The sequence below is a fragment of the Saccopteryx bilineata genome, chromosome 1 (genome assembly GCF_036850765.1).
Source record: "Saccopteryx bilineata isolate mSacBil1 chromosome 1, mSacBil1_pri_phased_curated, whole genome shotgun sequence".
NCBI lineage: Eukaryota > Metazoa > Chordata > Mammalia > Chiroptera > Emballonuridae > Saccopteryx > Saccopteryx bilineata.
This window is the reverse complement of record NC_089490.1, coordinates 46957563-46977646: the sequence shown is the minus strand read 5'-3', so window position 1 is coordinate 46977646 and position 20084 is coordinate 46957563. Positions and strand designations below refer to the sequence as shown.

Below are 20084 nucleotides of genomic sequence, written 5' to 3'. Positions count from 1 at the left end.
ATGCGGGAGTCTGTCTGACTGTCTCTCCCTGTTTCCAGCTTCAGAAAAATGAAAAAAAAAAAAAAAAAAGAATAAAATATGTGGCGTTCATGGCTCTCTCAGCCAAAAAGGTTCCCGACCCCTGGGATAGAGCGTCAGACTGGGATGCGAAAGACCCACGTTCAGGACCCCGAGGTCGCCAGCTTGAGTGCAGGCTCATCTGGTTTGAGCAAAGCTCACCAGCTTGGACCCAAGGTCGCTGGCTCGAACAAGGGGTTACTCGGTCAGCTGAAGGCCCACGGTCAAGGCACATATGAGAAAGCAATCAATGAACAACTAAGGTGTCACAAGAAAAAACTGATGATTGATGCTTCTCATCTCTCTCCGTTCCTGTCTGTCTGTCTCTATCTATCCCCCTCTCTCTCTCTCACTCCGTCTCTGTAAAAAAATTAATTAATTAATTAAAAAATTTTTTAACCTGGTAACTTTCATAGCATTTACTAATGGGAAGGTTAGGGATACCTTCAGAAATCCCTGCCCTCCTTTCGGTGTAAGGGTGACCCTCCCATTTATCTCCACATGGACCTCACCAAGCCTCTGACCTCGTTTATCGAATTATCGGCTTGTTCTCTGGCTACAGTGAACTCCCCAAGGACATACACACCATGTTTTCTCCTTCCATACCTTTATTGCCCACAGTGACTGATGAACTGATTGGTCAGGACAGAGGCCCCAGATCTGTCTCATCCCCCACGGGCCCCCCACTGCAGGCTGGTCTCTTCCTAGTCCCTCTTTCTCCGAGTCAGCAAACACCAGGAGAAGCCTTTAGAACTTTAGACCCGTAGGGCATAACTAACAGATATCAGAGGATTGTATAGGTTGCATGGTATGAAATTGCCAATGGTGGGTTACTTTGACTCAACAGTATGTTTCTGAAAAGGCAGAAACCATGGGAGACAAATCGAAAACAGGAGGTTGGTTTGTTTCAAAAGGAGAGTTTATTTTAAAATTGTTTGGGGACAAGCAGTTTGAGACCACAAAAAGGGTATCAGCCCAAAAAGCTGCAGTAATAACGAGTAGATACAGGGGTTACTGCAGGCACCTGTACATATTTAGATTAGCCTATCGGGATTGATTGCCTAGGTTACACAGTCTCCTTTTCCCAACCCTCAGGCCCCCCACGACGGCCTGTCTCAAGGACAGTTTCCAGAACCTTCCCAGGGTGGGGAAAGTTGCTTAAGGGGAGGAGGAGGCTGGGCGAGGGAAATGTTTACTTAAGAAGTTGCCCGAATAGGAGTTGGGTGAGGGGAATTTTTAAATGAGCCCATTTAACCCTAACAGTTTCTATTTACGGTTTTTCCTTCTCTGTTTTAGGGATAACCTTCGGTCACTGGTATATAAAGCCAGGGTTGCTAATATTCTTGGTAATTTACTAACGATTGAATGTCAAATACACACCATCCTCTTCCTAAGTTCGATCCAAACTCTGTCCTTAATTGTGCGCACCTCAAGTCCCCTTGCTTTGCCTCCGGGGTCCCCCAGTCACCCGCTGTCCCGGAGGGGCGGCCCCGGCACTTCCCTGGGGAGCGCAGGAAGCCGGAGCATTGTTCGTCAAAACACCGCCGACCCGCAACTTTAGAACCAGCAGGGCCGCAAGCTAGCACGCGGGCCACGCCCCCGCAAGCCAGAGCTCCCAGAATTCCGCTTTCCCCATTCCGGAGTCGCCCACAGCTAAGATGGCGGCGGGGGCGGAGTCAGCGTGGCCGCCTCTGGGCGGGCCCGCGGTGACCAGACGTGGCTGAGGGGCGCTGCCAGGCCGGGGGCTGCCCCGGCGCTTGTGCTGTCCGGCCCCGGGCGCTCCTCTGAGCAGGTAGATCGGCCATCTGCTCCCCGGAGGCATCATGAGGTCTCCGGTTCAGGGCCAGTCCCCAAGCGATGGCGAGAAGGTCTCAGACAATACACCCCTCCTGCAGGGCGCCCCGCCCGCGGAAGCCGGTGAGCAGCGGAGCAGTCCGGGGGTTCCGGCGGGCGGCGGTCCGACGGGGCAGAGCCGCGGGTCCGAGGGGCGGGGCGGAGCCGGGGCGCGAGGGTACTCGAAGAGCCCCACTTAGCCTCGCGCTCCGTTGCCCAGAAGCCGCTCCGGGACCCCGGCGGCGGGCGAGGACCGCGAGACCGGGCTCAGCCGGCGGCTCGGGTGGGACCTCGGCAAGTGCAGCTCCGCGGACCCGGGCAGGGAGCTGCTGGGCGCCGCCGGTCCCGGGCTCCTGGCAGTCTTCGGTAGTTTCCAGAGAGGGACCCCATGGGAGAATGAATGACCTGGGGGAGAATCTACAAATCAATGAACGGTGGGCAGAGGGCCCGACCGAGTAGCCCGCGTAAGAGCAGCTGGGGGAGAAACCTGCCCTTGGACGGGCTGGACGGAGCCGCCGGCTCCTCCTCCCTGTCCCCGCTGGTTTCCGCGGCTGCATCGCCAGCGTGTGATCTGGTGGTTCCTTGGGCGACGACGGGAGACAGAAAAGCGCTGAGTATGTGGACGGAAATTATTTCATAACCCAGCGAATATCTTGAAATTGTCCAATAAAGGACTAAAATGTGCAGCACAATTTTTTTTTACATTGTGCGATTTAAGTTAGGAAATACTTTGGTTATTCTCAAAATGTATCTATCAAGTGCTAAGGTGACTTGCCAAAGGTCTCGCAACAAATAGAAAAGGAAATACTTCACAATGCATTCTTCCTGAATTGGGGGAGTTAAAATATTTTGCTATGTGAAATTTTTGTAATGAAAATTCTTCAAAAGTATCAAAAACAAAAGAACAAAACAGTTTGTGTCACACATTCTGTAGTTGCAAATACGTGAACATAAGAAACAGTTGAATTAGAAATTTGATTTTACCTGACCAAGAACAGTCTAGTCCTGTGGTATCTTTTCTTATTTAACATTACCAGATGGCAGTAGTAGAGGTAGCAACATTATAGCTCCATCTGGCAGCTGGGAGCTTGTTTTGGTGGACACTCATGTAAATACTGTACCACAGTGATGTTTTACCTGGGAGTTGGACTTAATTCCATAAACTGATCATTTTCTGTGGCATATAGTGTTAGATTTCTGTAGTTTTCTTCTGTAAAATAATCTAATATGGAAATACAGAAACAAATGTCATACAAGATATTCCTAGAGACTACTAAAGTCTGTTGTAATTTGGAGGGAGATACATATGTAAATCTAAGTGTGTATATGATTTTAGCTCAAATATTAAATATTAGTTGTCAAGAAAATGCAGATTAAAACTACAATAAGTTGTTACACACCACCAGAATGGCTATAATTTAAAAGACTGAAGATACCAAATGTTGACAGGATATAGAATAACTGGAACTTTCATTTTGCTGGTATGAGTGTAAAATATACAACTACATTAGAAACTGTTTGGAAATTTATTTTAAAATTAAACTTAAGACCTGACTAGGCGGTGGTGCAGTGGATAGAGCATCGGACTGGGATATGGAAGACCCAGGTTCAAAACCCCGAGCTCATCTGGCTTGAGCAAAAAAAGCTCACCAGCCCTGGCTGGTTGGCTCAGTGGTAAGAGCATTGGCCTGGCGTGCAGGAGTCCCAGGTTCGATTCCCGGCCAGGGCACACAGGAGAAGCGCCCATCTGCTTTTCCACCCTTCCCCCTCTCCTTCCTTTCTGTCTCTCTCTTCCCCTCCCACAGCCAAGGCTCCATTGGAGCAAAGTTGGCCCGGGCACTGAGGATGGCTCCATGGCCTCTGCCTCAGGTGCTAGAATGGCTCTGGTTGCAACAGAGCAACACCCAGATGGGCAGAGCATTGCTCCCTGGTGGGCATGCCGGGTGGATCCCGGTCAGGCGCATGCGGGAGACTGTCTGACTGCATCCCCGTTTCCAACTTCAGAAAAATACAAAAAAAAAAAAAAAGCTCACCAGCTTGGACCCAAGGTCGCTGGCTCAAGCAAGGGGTTACTCAATCTGCTGAAAGCCCACGGTCAAGGCACATATGAGAAAGCAATCGATGAACAACTAAGGTGTTGCAACAAGAAACTGATGAATACTTATCTCTCCGTTCCTGTCTGTCTGTCTCTATCTATTCCTCTCTCTCTGTCCCTGTAAAAAAACAAAAAAAAAATTAAACTTAAATTACCATAATATAGCAACTTTATAATAGTAAAAGTCTGGCAACAACCTAGATATTCATTAACAGTTGAATGGATAAACAAATGTGGTATATCCATACAATGGAATACTGCTCAGCAATAAAACTACTGATACACATGTTACTAACATTCCAGGCTGAAAGATTTTCTTAAAGAAAGGGTTTATTGAGCCATATGCTACCCAGGAAAAGGACCAGGTCCTGGGACATACAGTCTAAAGCAGGGGTAGTCAACCTTTTTATACTTACCGCTCACTCTTGTATCTCTGTTAGTAGTAAAATTTTCTAACCACTCACCAGTTCCACAGGAATGGTGATTTTTAAAGTAGAGAAGTAACTTTACTTTATAAAATTTATAATGCAGAGTTACAGCAAGTTAAAGCATATAATAATAACTTACCAAGTACTTTATGTTGGATTTTCGCTGTTTGGCAGAATAAATCTTTATAAAACAACTTACTGTAGTTAAATCTATCTTTTTATTTACACTTTGGTTGCTCCGCTACCACCCACCATGAAAGCTAGAACGCCCACTAGTGGGCGGTAGGGACCAGGTTGGCTACCACTGATCTAAAGCATCAGCAACAGGGCTAAATGGGGAGGACAGCTACGTCCACCATCCTGGCATTGACAGGGCTTTTTATACAATGGACTTGGGAAAGTGTTGTTATGAGTTGGGGATGCAGAGAGAGAGATCAGCAGACAAAATCATCAAGGACTAGCAAAGGACCACCGCTCGCTCAGGCAAATGGCCTCGAGTTTGTGCTGTGTCCTATTTTTATTCACAAGACTTCAAAAAACTTTTTTACTGAGAAATTGGCATAACATCAAGCATAACTTTTACTTAAAGATACATGGAGTACACCTGCATTGATAGCTTAATAACAATATAATATCAAAAGGCATTAATTGCTATTGCTTCTATGGTTCCCACAACATTTCTTTCTTTATCTCAAGGGATAACCTTGAAAGGAACAGAAATCTTATGAGAATGTTTTACTGAGAAAAAGCCCAGCAACTGCCTTCAGTCACATAGACCTGTTTCAGTGACCCGCCTTCAAGTCACAAAACAAATCTCTTGGAAAAACATTCTTTTCTTGTTGGCTGTGTTCCCATCCAAGGCTATGCAATGGGTTATTCCACTACACGAAAGAAAGATGTAAGTTATTTTGAAAGATTTTACATTGGCTATAGGTAAAGGGGTGGGAGGTATGAAACAGAGCTAGTGTGGGGATAGGTATATAGTCCATGAAGAAGTGTTTACTGCTTTTGGATTGGTTGTGGACAGCAGTCCAGAAAGTTTGCATAAGCAGGATGCTGTGTTATCTGGTGGTGGACTATCTTTAGATAAGAGATGAATAGTCACCTGAAGTTGATTCATAGTTTCAACATTCATTAGGAATATGAGCAGTCTTTTGTCGGTTTTTTAACCTTAATTCTGTTAACAGATTAACTTCCGTTGTCTCCTAGAGCAGTGGTTCTCAACCTTTCTAATGCCGTGACCCCGCAATACAGTTTCTCATGTTGCTGTGACCCCAAACCAAAAAATAATTTTGGTCGCTACTACATAACTGTAATTTTGCTACAGTTATGATTCAGAATGTAAATACCTGATATGCATTATGTATTTTCCGATGGCTTTAGGCAACCCCGCTGGGGTCGCGACCCACAGGTTGAGAACCGCTGCCCTAGAGCCTATTGTGATTTAAGACATCTCAGAATTTTTCTCTTGTCACACATAACAATTTGGACAAATCTCAAAAACACTGTGCAAAAGAAGCCACCATATTAGTATATGTTTCCATCAGCATGAAGTACTAGAACAAGCAAAACTAATCTGTAGTGACAGAAAGCAAATCAGTGGTTGCCTAGAGCCAACAGACAGGAAGGAGTTGACTGCAGAGAGGCACTAGGATACTTCCTGGGTGATAAAAAAGTTCTACATCTGGATTGGGGTACACAGATATATATGTTTATCAAAATTCACCAAACTGTGTGCTTGAAATGAGTGCATTTTATTGTATATAAATACCTCAATAAAGTAGTGGAAAAAGAAAAAAAAACAAACAACTCATTGGATTGCTTTTAAAAACAACCCCGACTTGACTTGTGGGTTGAGTTTATAGATCTGAGCTCTGTTCCTCATGACTTGAGGTGACGATTTTCATTATAAGTTTCCTTCTTATTTTTACTCTCACATACCCACTGGAGAGAAAAAGCGAAATAAAAATAGCAGCAACACTTTTTTTTTTTTTGCTATTTAAAATATGATAAAGGTTTAGAGAAGAGGAACCCACAGTTATAGGGCATTAGATTAGTCAACAATATTTTAAATGAAGCTCTGTGTCTGGGATGCTGTGAGCAGGAGGACAGGAAAGGAACACTAATGGAAAGAGGGATGGAAAAGGTAAAGATGAGTAGAGCAACTTTATAAGAGGGGCCTCCTATCACTCTCACTCTTGGTGGTACCCCAGCCTGGCTTTAGTAATATCTACCATGTACAGCCTAATAGGAGAAACAAGGTCACTGGCTTGAGCCCAAAGGTCACTGGCTTGAAGTCCAAGGTCACTGCTTGAGTGGGGTGGGGGGAGGCATCACTGGCTCAGGTGGAGCCCCCTGGCCAAGGCATGTATGAAAAGCAATCACTGAACAGCTAAAGTGATGCAGCTACAAGTTGATGCTTATCATCTCTCCCTTCCTGTCTGTCTGTCTCTCTCTTAGCGAGACACAGACGAGAAAGAGAAAGGATGAGAGGGAGATGAGAAGCCTCAACTCATAGTTGCATCACCTTTTTTTTAAGTTGTTTATTGATTGCTTTTCATACGTGCCTTGACCAGGGGGCTCCACCTAAGCCAGTGATCCCTTGCTCAAGCCAGCAACCTTGGGCTTCACGCCAGTGATCTTTGACTCAAGCCAGCCACCAAGGGATCCCACACTGATGTCGGCGACCCTGCTCTCAGGCCAGTGAGCCTGTGCTCAATTTGGTGACCTCAGGGACCTTGGTCCTCAGCATCCTAGGTCAACACTCTATTCACTGCATCAGGCTCTCTCTTTCTTAAAAACATTTAGGATTTTGATGGGAATTGAATTAAATCTGTATATTGCTTTGGGTAATACAGCCATCTTAACTATGTGGATTTTTCCAATCCACGAAGAGGGAATATCTTTCCTTTTTGTGTCTTCAATTTCTTTTAATAATGTCATTTTCAGTGTATAAGGTCCTTCATATAAATTTATTCTTAAGTATTTTTTTCTTTTTATTGCAATTGCAAAAAGAATTGTTTTTTGTTCCACTTCTTTTTCTTGGATTTTATTGTTAATATATAAGAACACAACAGATTTTTATATTTTTAAATTATGTCCTATGTATTCACTTTCCGCATTCAAGAAATTATGGGTATTTAAAAAAAAAAAAATCACTTGCCATTCACGTTGGTACATACAGACCCAGGGAAAGGTCCCAGAATTGAAAATCTACCTCTATAAGCATAGGGCAGAGTAAGGCCAGAAAATGAAACTGCCCACCAGTCTAGTAATTAATAGAGTTTATTAAGGAAAACTTAGTAAACTTAGTACATATGAGGCACATTTTGGGTGGCTGCAAGACTAAATGGATCCCTGTGCTATGTGGCATGTGCCAGAGAATTATACAGAACAGCATCGGGTACACACAGATACTGGTAAATGCCCAGTCCCGGGAACAAATGCTTTAAGCTTGACTAGGTGGGGACAGTGGCCTATTCCAGCAGCCAGGATGCAGCAAGAGGCGGGGCGGCTGTGCTGGGTTATGTCAGAATGAGTATTGACTGATCAGAGTCTCTCAGAGGGGTTTTCAATGAGCAGTCCCCATTCTGGCCAGGGGCCAGGTGGAGGGGCCAGCATTAATCACGTCATGGAACAGTCTCTCCTCTACAATTCACAATTGGGGTTTTGGTTTGGTTTTTTTAAGGTGTGGTGCTCAAGGAGTAAATCTTTAGCAGTCCTAAAAATTTTTTTTTCCTTATGTTTACATACATTTTATTTATCTTTTACATTTGTTTCTGGAACAAACTGATAGGAAATTAGCTCTACCTTATCTATGCCTAAGTGCTAGTCTTTTTTTTCCACAAGAGAAAGGCTGATAAAATGTCAGTCATAAAAATTTACAGCACTTAAAAGACCGTAGGAACTACTACCATCTGGTGGCCCATCCTTTTATACATAAACACTTGAAGCCAAGGAAGTTAAGTTCCCCAAAACTGCATGTAGCCCTATTTAAGGACTAACGTCAGACAGAGTTTGCCTGGATTTTAGTCCTATCCTCCTTTTTTTGACACATTTGTATTATATTTGAGAAATTCCTATTTGGAAAATGCTTAATCATTTTTACTTGATCCTTCACAAATTTGCAAGTTCCCACTTCACCACAAATAAGAGGACATGGTTAAATTATGCATAATGTTTCTTTATTGAGGGAGCTAAAATTAGGATACGTACTATTCTTTAGTGTTAAGAATTAGTACTTCTCAGGTTGACACAATGTGCCAAATTTCCCAGTCACCCTACTGCGGTCTGCCTCAGTATGCATTTGCTTTTAGTACCCTTAGTCGGGTGGTTTCAGAGACGCACACGGAAAGGATGTGGGAAGGCTGGCTCAGGGCGAATAAACCACAGGAAGTCTATAGATTTTTCCTCCTAATTTAGGTACAAAGAAAGGAGGGAATTAGACAAGGAAGAGGAAAGCTTCCCCTCCCACACATAAAAATTATTTTTAAAATATTTTTATTCCTCACATTTTCCATCAGTTGAAGGTTTATTGTTGTATGAATGTATCATATTCAATTAAGTGGGTTTTCAAAATAGTGTTGCACCAAAAATGAGCTCATTCATTTTGGAGAAAAGCTTTAGGGCTTCTCAGACATGTCTTTGTGTTTAAAGGCAGAGCATCAGTCTGGAGCCACAGCGCCTAATGCCAATCCCAGCTCTACTGACTAGCTGTGTGAGTTTAGCCATTACTTAACCTCTCGTGCTTATCTACAAATCAGGGACAATAATATACCTGGTTCACAGGGTTATTGCGAGAATTCAATAAGCTGACAGAAAGTGCTTAGAATAGAGTTTGGCACAGTGTTAGTTACTATTATTATCATTATCATAATCATCATAAATGAAGAGCGTTCGGATCTTATATTCCTCAGAGAACCTGGATTCCACAAAGTAAAGGCCCTGTTCTTCACTGCCATGCTCTATAGGAACTTGTGATTTTCTAGCTTACATGATATGCTTTGTTTTCATTGATTTTGTTTTGAGGTTCCAGGGGGGTTGCCTCTACCATTCTTTTGAGGGTGGTTTTCCTATAAGGTTCAGTTATTCAAGCACTGAGTTTCACCAATATGCTTTGTGTGTGCATGAAGTCTTAAATATAAGGTCTGGTGTGCTGGTACAGCAACCTATTGCAGGATGAAGGGAAACGGCTTTGGGTCATGTTGTAATAATCAGTGTTAGTATTAAAGTAACTGAGTTTATTTTAAAGGAAATTAATGTTTTCATATAAATGGGAATTAATTTGGGAGTTAGGAATACATAAGAATGTATGAGGAATTAATCACACATAAGGTGGTGTAAGACCAGTTGAACATTACTCTTTTTAAAAGTGAAACATTTTATTCATTTAAACAGGAAATCTTTTCTGATACAATTCCCTGGCCAAGGAGACTCACTAGGTCCAGTGTCCACCCTCATCTAGAGAAAGTCATCATCTTTGCATAGGTCAGTGCCCCTCAACTGGGTTTTCCACCGCGGTCTCAGCCGTTTGCTGGTCAGTATTTATTACACCACCCCATTGGCGAAGCCTTCCACAATGAATAAGTTTTTGACATCCTCAGGTTTTCACCACCTGAACTTCCTTTCTTCAACAGAAACCTGGCCTTCTGGACATACCACTCTCGCTCTCCACTGCTCTCTCAAAAGTGATCATTTTCTCTTGCCTTGTGTTAATTGATGACATCAACTTCTTATTCCACGTTGATGCCTCCAGACAAGTGCCTTGCACCCTCAGTGCCTTTGGGCTAGATCACTTTCCCTGCATTGTTGTATCTTCTACCCACTTCCGGGCACTTTGCTTCACTCTTCAACGGCTTTGCCATCTGACACCCTCCATCTCTACACTCCATTTCTTGCCATTATCTTGAATGACATCTCATCCAACACCACGTCCCCTCAGTTCTCTGGACTCCTGTATGTCTAAAGACTGCTTTCTCTCCTGTCCTCACAGAACTTCTGTGTCCTAGTGTACATTTCCCCAGACCATCAGCCTCTCCATTTTACTTTCTTCTTGGGTCACAATCACAGTCCAGCACTGTTTTTTGCCAGTATGTACTCTTAAGTTCCCTTGCCCTGTGCTTTGTCCCCACCTCCCTCTCAGTGCCTGTCTTCTTTCCCAGTGCCACCGCTGAGCACAGGTGTGCAGTTCTTCAAGGTCACACACTAGGGCGGATTGCCCCCACCAGTTTTGTATGGATTCTACTCACTTGGCAATCCTGTATGTTTCACTGGGTGGGTCACGCACTTGTTCCTTTGAACAACTTCTTACTTTTCCCCCCCCAATACGTAATTTCTCAGAAATGAGAAATACAGTTCCCAGCAAATGACTTCAATTCCCTCTATCCAGAAAAAGCAATAATTAATAACAGTTCAGAGTTGTTGAAGATTTATTATGTGCTAAGCACTGCTGTAGGTATTTTCCATGCGCCAACTCAGTTACTCTTTATAATAACCTTTATATTGGCAAACACACTTAGACTAGTGCCAGACACCTAATAAGTACTCAATAAATATTAGCTATTACCCACTATCCCACTCATGGTTACTATAATCCAGCCACATCAAATCATTAGAAGGTTCCTGCTCTCCCCGTGCTCGCCTTTCTCATTTCCATACTTCTGTACATACTGCTGTCTTTGCATCATTCTTATCCCCTCTGACCTGTCTGGTGACTTTCTGCTTATTGGTGAAGACTCCGTGCAAATGCACTTTCTTCAAGGGGACTTCTCTGACTCCCATACACACACATGCACACACACAAACAGATTAAAGTCCTCTTTTGTCCCTTGTTACGCACATATATTGAGGCAGTTTACCTTTGTGTGTGTGATTTTGAGAGTACGTTTATTAAGGCTGGGGCAGTGAAACAAGGAAGGGCTTAAGAAGCAGTGTGAGAGCCTAGGCTGGGCTGCTTTGGCTCACTGAGAAATAAAAGTCACAGTGACGGAAATGAGCCAAGGCGGGGTGCTGTTGGCTCCCTGAAAAGTCAGAAAAAAAGGGGGCGCTGGTGACCGGTTCAGGGGGTTAGCCTGGGAGGAGCTGCCCACTACTCCCCAGGTTGCAAGCCTCCTGGGGACCCTTAGAATGTAGGAGATGCAGGCCTGAGAGGGAAGAAAGGCCAGGTGTGCTCCCGGCAGGGAGAGCACCTGTAGCACTTTGCTTCTTTAGTATAACTTTCTCTGGAGTCAACAGGAAAGGAACTCACTTTTACTGGGTGCCTGCTATGCTGCTCTACGGTAGCTTGTTTAACCCACACACAATCAGGCTGCTTCTCTCTAATTTAACCTGCGTTCTTTCAGCTGCACGCACTCCACACTTGAAACCATATTTAAGAAGCTGGTATTTGCTTTAATGGGTGTGCTGTTCATTACACCAGCATGATTTTGCTTTGAACTTGATTTCAATGTGGCAGATGCTCGATGGATGTTACTTTTGTCATGCAAGCATGCTTTCATTGGGCCAGTTTCAAACATGATCCAAATTCACGGGCACATTTTGTTTTATTACCATACCTTTTTGAAATAAAATTTTTCTGACTGAGTTGTAATCAGTGACTTTTTATAAAGACAGTAACCATCTATTTTTAATATTTCTTGAAACTTATAGTCATATATTTTGCTTCATCTGTATTGGCTTTTTATTTTCTGACTTTTGACTGTGCCCCAAAAAGTTAAAGTTGCCTGACTCATAACTTCTAGATCTGATTTTCAATTAATATCACTAATAATTTGTAATCATTTTACTTACCTTTCCTCACTTTTCAAGCTCATAGCCTCACATCTTATTCACATGATGAGGTAGTCAAGAATCCAAGTCAACCAGCATGTGGGGAGAAACTAATACCACACAATAAAATAAGGTAACTGTAAATAAGTATAGAATGGGGTAATAACATTACAAAACAGGGTAGCATAAAATAGTTATTTAGAGTAAGAGAATAACTAATAACTTCTTTCCTCCCTCTTACTTGCTCCCACCTCTAATACGTCAGCAATGCCTGTCAATTCTGCCTTTAAATTTATCTCAGATCTGTCCACTTACCTCCTCTGCTTTGCTCTAGTCTAAGCCACGCGTCTCTTACCTGGAAAACTACAATAGTCCCTGAAGCAGTCTCTCTGGCTCTGCGTCCCCTGCACCACTCACACGCCTGCCCTTTGTAAGCTTTTCACAACAACCAGGGCAGCTCTTTGAACCAGAAATCACATCGTGTCACTCCTCAGCGGAAGCAGATTATATAATGAACTTTGTAAACAGTACATTTGTAAAGCAGACTGTATATAAATCTAGATTTTTCTTTCTCCAAATACTCAAAGTAACAACACATTCTAATAGCCCAAATTTGTGAAGATCATGAGTCCTCATCCACACTTCTGTGTATTTTTGTTTGGCACAAAATAGTGTTCTCCTACTAAACATGCCTTGCAGTATTAAAACAGTCCTTAATTAGACCACTACCCATTTGGTTGGAGCAGAGAGCAAATGTGTCTAGATTCTAATAACAGAGATGATATGAATGGAGCCTTGGAAATGCAGTTCTCATGGGTCTGGATTTAACTATGGCAGCAGTGCCATAATTCTGATAGCTGTACTCCTGAAAAGGAGTCAAGAATTCCAAATGAACCCTGGCTGGATAGCTCGGTTGGTTAGAGCATTGTCTCAAAGCACAGAGGTTGCTAGTCCAATCCCCAGTCAGGGCACATACAGGAACAGATCGATGTTCTTATCTCTTTCTGTCTCTCTCCCTGTTCCTTTCTCTCTAAAATCAATTAAAAAAATAATACCAGGAAAAAAATAATAATGCCAGGCCCTGGCCGACTGGCTTAGTGGATAGAGCGTTGGCCGGGTGTATGGACATCCCAGGTTTGATCCCCCATCAGTGCACACGAGAGAAACGACCATCTGCTTCTCCCATTCTCTCTCCCCCTTCTCTCTCCCCCTTCTCTCCCCCTTCTCTCCTTGTTTCTCTCCTGCAGCCAGTGGCTCCATTGGTTCAAGCATGGCCCCAGGCACTGAGGATAGTTCAGTTGGTCTGAGTGTTGGCCTTAGGCACTGAGGATATCATGGTTGATGTGAGCATTGGCCCCAGACGGGGTTACCAGGTGGATCCTGGTCGGGGTGCATATGGGAGTCTTGTCTCACTATTTCCCCTCCTCTCACTTAATAATAATAATAATAATAATAATACCAAGTGAAAAGTTCTTTGTTTAAAAGGTAAATATGGTAAATCTTGACCAGAGAAAAAAGGATAGCAGTTGAGTGTGTGAGGGCTCATGCAAAAGTAAGTTGGATTATGGTATATTAATATATACCTCAGTTTATTTGTGCCCTATTCATTAATGCTTCAGCATAAATTAGTCAGTCTGAATCAGTACCAAAACCTTGGTACTCTGAAAAATGTATTCTTATTAGAGGTTAGGTCAGTGAAAACACCAGGATTCCTGAGTTTATATATATAAACTTGTCATTACCAGACGAAATAAATATTCATATCTTTAAGCAGATATTTATTAAACAATCAGTGTTTACCAAAATTAAAGTTGTAAGACCCTGGATTAGCCAGTTTCTCTTTGTCAGTAAGGAGCCAACCCCTCTTCCTGAATTCCCATTTCTTCACCCATTCTGCAGCTCAGTAAAAGAAGGAAAGAGAGAAGATATGCGTAGGCTTACAGTTAGAGTTAAAAATAGGTCAGAATCCTCTCACATGATCCTATTTGCATTGGCTTCTCCAACCTACTCTGCCTTCCATTTTTGTTAATCATTGTGGTATATTCACTTATTTCCCTTTTGCTCTGGGCCCTTTAAGCATGATCAACTGAGCAACTGTCGTAGATTCTGCAAGTTTGCTTCTGGATTGTTAAATACATTTAGGTTAGGAGAGACTTAAGCATTAATCATGGCTTTTGATTCAAACCCAGCCTCTGAGGATGCTTTTCGAGGTAAGAAATGTATCAAGAGGGGTTTCACGTCCTAGCCTTGGTAGTGAATTCGTTGTGCTGTGCTGCACTTACAATGAGATGGCTGCTGACCTGTAGTCAGTAGTACACATGCTGTGCTGTATTGAGCACTCAAGTACTTACTGGCTATGTTTTCGTTTTTTAGAAATAGTGATGCCATTAAACCCCCTTACCTATTTTTCTCATATTTTTGCCAGCTGACAGGAATTAGAGCCACTATTGACTCTGGAATGGAAATTTTTCTGAGCAAAGTTTATAAAGTTAATAAAATTATTGCTTCTCTTTTAAGAAACTCTTACAGCGCAGGTTCTCATGTTAAATTTTATCAAAACTACAGATACCAGGAATAAATGTTTTGAGATGTGCTTAATCTGAAAATATTTTCAGAAAAATATCCATGATTTATTAATTTGTGCATTTCAAAAAAGTAAACTTTTTAGTAATTTATACAGTATCATCTAAGTTATTCTCTTAATGGAAGTTTTCCCCCAATCTTTATTTCAGCTCCAGTGTGCTGCTCTGCTCGTTACAATTTAGCATTTTTGGCCTGCTTTGGTTTCTTCGTTCTCTATTCATTGCGTGTGAATTTGAGTGTCGCATTAGTGGATATGGTAGATTCAAATACAACTTTAGCAGATAATAGAACTTCTAAGGAGTGTGCAGAGCATTCTACTTCCAGTAAAGTTCATCATAATCAAACGGTGAGTAGTGTTTTTTAAGCAAACATTCTTAATCCTAAAATATATCCACTCTGGCCCGGTTGCTTAGTTGACTAGAGCATAGTCCCAATTTGCTAAGATTGCAGGTTCAATCTCCAGTCAGGGCACAAGACAAGAACCAACCAGTGAATGCATAAATAAGTAGAACAACAAATCAGTGTTTCTCTCTCTCTATGCCTCCCTTCTTCTCTCTCTAATCAATCAGTAAATATTTTATTTATATATATATATATATATATCTCCAAATAAAAATATTGAAAAATCTGTCATCCTACAAAAACCTGTATTCATGTAAATTCTAAATTACTTTCGTGTTTTCCCAGGAACTGGTTAGACAGTAACTTCTAATTGTATCTATTGCTGCTGTGCTGTAAGACGTGTAGCATGTGTAATACACCTTGATCTGTTTGAAAGGTTGTCAGTTTTCTCTATAAACATATTATCCTTGAAGAAAACTTGGAAAAACCTGTTTGGCATACCAGAACAAGCCTCCCCAAGATGTGCCACTTTGGCATGTGAATTATTTTGAGCTGAAGGCAGTCGTGACCCTGTGAGCTCACAGGAAACTTACTTCTTCCTTAAAAATTTTAAATTAGGGGCCTTGTTCATAACAAGAATTACCACCAGAGGTAACTATTATGACCTCTCTGTAAGGGAGGTCACACTGCTAATAACTGAACACCTCCTCTCTGTTCTGCAGGGGCCTTCCTCCCTCCAAAGCTCAGCGGGGCCTTACCTCATCCTTAGCTCAGAAGGCCATTGTACCTCATTTTTACTTTTTATCTCTGAACCTCTCCTGTCTGTGGGGTTTTCATGTGTGCCTATGTAATTAAATTTGGCTATTTTCCCTTGCTGATCTGTCTCATGGAGATTTAATTAGACCCTCCGAAAGAACCTTGAGGATAGAGGAAATGTCTTCCTCTCACACAGTTAGCACCAGGAGCAGGCTATCTCACTGGCTATTTATTTAGTACCGAAGCTACTACAGTAGAAGGTTGTTGGAACCTCTCACATGAGCCAGCACAAGAAGGTAAGAAGTCTTGCCGAGTCAGACTCCTGTGTATCTGCCTGCAGAGGTCAGTGGAAGTAGAGTGGTGAGAGTTCTTTCCGTTTCTAAATTTAGATTAGCAGGAGAACATATTTTGTAAACTAGTTTATCGGGCTTAGTGACTTGGTTATTTGGTGTGAATACGCATGAGTTTTGTCAGTTCAGTTTTCTCTGTCTCTGGTATTTCTCCTTTATCTTGCTACATGTCCTGAGCTCAGCCTTTGTGACCATGTTGTGCTCTCAAGGGAGTTTTCCGTGTCTACACATTTTCTCCCAGAGATGGTAAACACAGGGTCCCTCGTTCTTGTTTTCACATAGTCAGAGGATGCATACACATCTGGCAGACAGCTGCATAGGCTGCGAATCCCAGCAGAGGACATCTAAACAGCCCAGTACAAGGGGCGGAGGACACATGATTCCCTGTGTTTGGGAATGGCTGTTTCTAACTCTGGGACTCACTTGGGTCTTGTGACGGTTGCATCTTTTTGCCCTCTCCTTTGGGGATGTCTCTTGCATCCATAGTTCTTACTGGTTTGAGTTGCTACTAAGATCCTACTTGTGAAGTCCGGATGGAAGATCCTTTGAATTGGAAAAACCTCTAAATTGAGAAAAAAAAATTCTGAGACCTCTCATATTATTATAGTTGCTAGTTATTAAGGTTCCCTTAATAAGATGGAAGGATAGAAATTAGAACAAAAATCCAAGTCCACTAAGACCCATTCATAAATGCCTTTATTTGCAGATATTGTTTTAAAAGAAAAAAAAAAAATACCGGAAGTACAGTTGTCCTGCACTTGAGAAAAAGGAAAGGAAAAAAGTGAAAAATCTTACTAAAAGACAACCTTACATTTTTGTGCCCTAAGAATTCAGCTTGGTAATTATCAGGTTGAAAGCTCTAAAATACGGCCAAACAAATATGGGCGAAATTGGCCCTGGCTGGTTGGCTCAGCGGTGGAGCCTCGGCCCGGCATGTGGAAGTCCAGGTTCGATTCCTGGTCAGGGCACACCGGAGAAGCGCCCATCTGCTTCTCCACCCTTCCCTCTCTCCTTCCTCTCTATCTCTCTCTTCCCCTCCTGCAGCCAAGGCTCCATTGGAGCAAAGTTGGCCCGGGCGTTCAGGATGGCTCTACAGCCTCTGCCTCAGGTGCAGTGGAGCAATGCCCCAGATGGGCAGGGCATCGCCACCTGGTGGGCATGCCCAGTGGATCACGGTCAGGCACATGCGGGAGTCTGTCTGACTGCCTCCTCCCTTCTAACTTCGGAAAAATACAAAAAATAATATATATATATTATATAATAGATATATATCTATTATATAATATATATCTATTATATATATTATATATATAATATATATCTATTATATATATTATAGATATATATAATATAATAGATATAATATATTATAGATATATATGGGCTAAATTCTGTTTACAACTAGGGTCCTATGAAACTGCTGCCAGCCTTCAAGGAAATTATAACCTAAAACTACAATGGCAGTTGTAAAGACCGGTCCAATTAGATGAAATCATTTGAAAGTACACTTAAAAGCAAGGGCTTCCAAGTCAAATAAGCAGAATGAGATGCCTATTTTTAATATTGGGAGCTGTGAAACAAAGAGAAAACAAGGTAGAGTCATAGAACTCCCAGCAGGATGAAAATCTTTAGACAGTTATTAAAAAGGGGGTGGGGTAAATAAAACAAACATTGATGGGATTAAAACAAAGCTTTTACTATAGCACTACCAAAAACTGGATGGGCCAGAGTGAACCGCTGGTCATCCCCCAACATTAAAGGGCCCCAAACAAGACTGCTCTATTTACCCCAGTTTGGAAAATTTTTTAAATTCAGAAGGCAGAGGTTACAATGAGAAACCTGACCAGCAGTCATATGGGGCAACAGCCAGGTCAGTTAAACAAGTTAAAGGTTGAAAAGAGGGCCAGCGTCCTTTGATTGGACCCTTCTCTGGGCAATTTTTTACACAAGAGTAGGTAAAATGGTCAGGGAATAGCGAAGAGAAATTTCCAGGACTCCTTGATTGGAGAGTTCCATAAACTATGGTACCAGAACCCACTGGTGAAACCAACTCAGGTGACAGTTCGAGTAAAAGAATACAGAAATATGAGGATTGGGAAGATTGTAAAAATAGGAATGGTTAAACAGGTTTTATGTGAAATAATCATTTCTTCTACCTGATTGAATTAGAGGTGGATGTTGTGTCTCACTGGGAAACATTTCTTCTGCCTAACATTGAAAAACAAGGCGTATAAATTCATGCCTCTGGCAATATTAATTAGACATGCTAAAGAAGAAATTTTTTTATTGAATAGAAAGAGCTAATGAAAAATTAAAAAGATACAAGGTCTCTAAAATAAAATAAAAGACCACAAGACTGGCATTATCCCTTACAGGGGACTCCTCACATCTCTCTCACTCCTTGGTCTAAGGCCAAATCTAAGGGCCATAATTAGAATTCTTAAACTCGGGATGCTCAAAAGTTTTTGAGAATGGATTGCCTGAGCCCAGTGAGAGAGGGAAATAAAATTTCCCATTGTTACTTCCTTCCCAAATCCAAACCAATTGGTTATTGATCATTTTTCTCCCAGGGAGAGCTGTGTCCTAGGGCTTGGAGTGGCTGTTTGCCTGCCTGGGAAATGCAGGCTATCACTTCTTTCCTTCTCTTGGCTATCAGAGGGAAGGACTCTAGAAGATAACGACTTTTGCATTCTCTTTAGTTTATGGGGGAAGGAAGAACTCTCTTCTACCTTCACTGTTCTTTCGGCTTGTCTAATAATCAAATAGACATGAGACAGATTAACAAGAAAAAATAACTAAATTTAAAACATGTATATATGTGGGAACCCCAGATACTTGAGATGGTAAGAGACCTACATATATGACAGGTTCAGGTAGAAAGTTAAAATGAGGCCCTGGTCAGTTGGCTCAGTGGTAGAGCGTTGGCCTGGCGTGCAGGAGTCCCGGGTTTGATTGCCGGCCAGGGCACACAGGAGAAGCACCCATCTGCTTCTCCACCCCTCCCCCTCTCCTTCCTCTCTGTCTCCCTCTTCCCCTCCCTCAGCCAAGGCTCCATTGGAGTAAAGTTGGCCCGGGCACTGAGGGTGGCTGTATGGCCTCTGCCTCAGGCACTAGAATGGCTCTGGTTGCAACAGAGCAGTGCCCCAGAGGGGCAGAGCATCGCCCCCTGGTGGGCATGCCGGTGGATCCCGGTCGGGCGCATGTGGGAATCTGTCTGACTGCCTCCCTGTTTCCAACTTCAGAAAAAATGAGCAATAGATGGCCTCCCGAGCTAAGGATGAGGTGAGGAGCCTGGGGGCTTCTAAAGGTCATTGCAGGACAATAAGAAGAGTGGATATCCAGAAATTAGAAATTTGCTGTGCCCTATAGATAGGCCATAAAAAGTTATTTCTGGTTGTAACTCTTATTATGGATAAGGTCCCTAACTTATATTCTTTAAGGGAAAGGTAAAAATTTCTCAGGAGCCTGCAGTGTCTTAATTGTCTTCAGCTCAAAATAATTGACATGCCAAAGTGGCACCTTTTGGGGAAGCCTGTTCTTAACCTCTACAAGTCCATGGTATCATTTAATACTTTGTTTCAGCTGAAACTTGAAAAGATTTAATAACTTTTTCATCAGAAATTTGGCAAAACTGGAAGTTCAGATTCAAAACCTGATAGTAGGGGGATGTATTCGGTGGGACACTTGAATCTATGTAAACCCATTAAATTAAAATCAATTTTTTAAAAACAAAAAACAAAAACCTGATAGGAACTTAAAAAAAAAGCCTCCTCCTTTAAGCTAAAGTCAAATACCATATTTCCCCATGGATAAGATGATCCTATGTATAAGACACACCTTAATCTTGGGGCCCAAAATTTGAAGAAAAAAAAT

General features: G+C 42.4%; 1 protein-coding gene across 7 annotated transcripts in view; it reads left to right on the top strand.

Annotated features, from left to right (window-relative positions):
• Positions 1–1089: 1089 nt before the first annotated feature.
• Positions 1090–20084, top strand: part of SLC17A5 (solute carrier family 17 member 5) — a 69107-nt gene continuing 50112 nt past the window's right edge. The window contains exons 1-4 of one of the 7 annotated variants that reach the window (XM_066253680.1): positions 1648–1974; positions 5110–5311; positions 9811–9900; positions 14913–15109. In XM_066253680.1, the coding sequence (XP_066109777.1) occupies positions 15017–15109 (93 nt within the window). In that variant the 5' untranslated portion in view covers positions 1648–1974; positions 5110–5311; positions 9811–9900; positions 14913–15016. Of the gene's footprint in view, positions 1975–2487; positions 2505–5109; positions 5312–9810; positions 9901–14269; positions 14391–14912; positions 15110–20084 lie in introns of those variants that run through there. The other 6 variants (XM_066253692.1, XM_066253686.1, XM_066253672.1 and 3 more) reach the window with 6 other exon arrangements.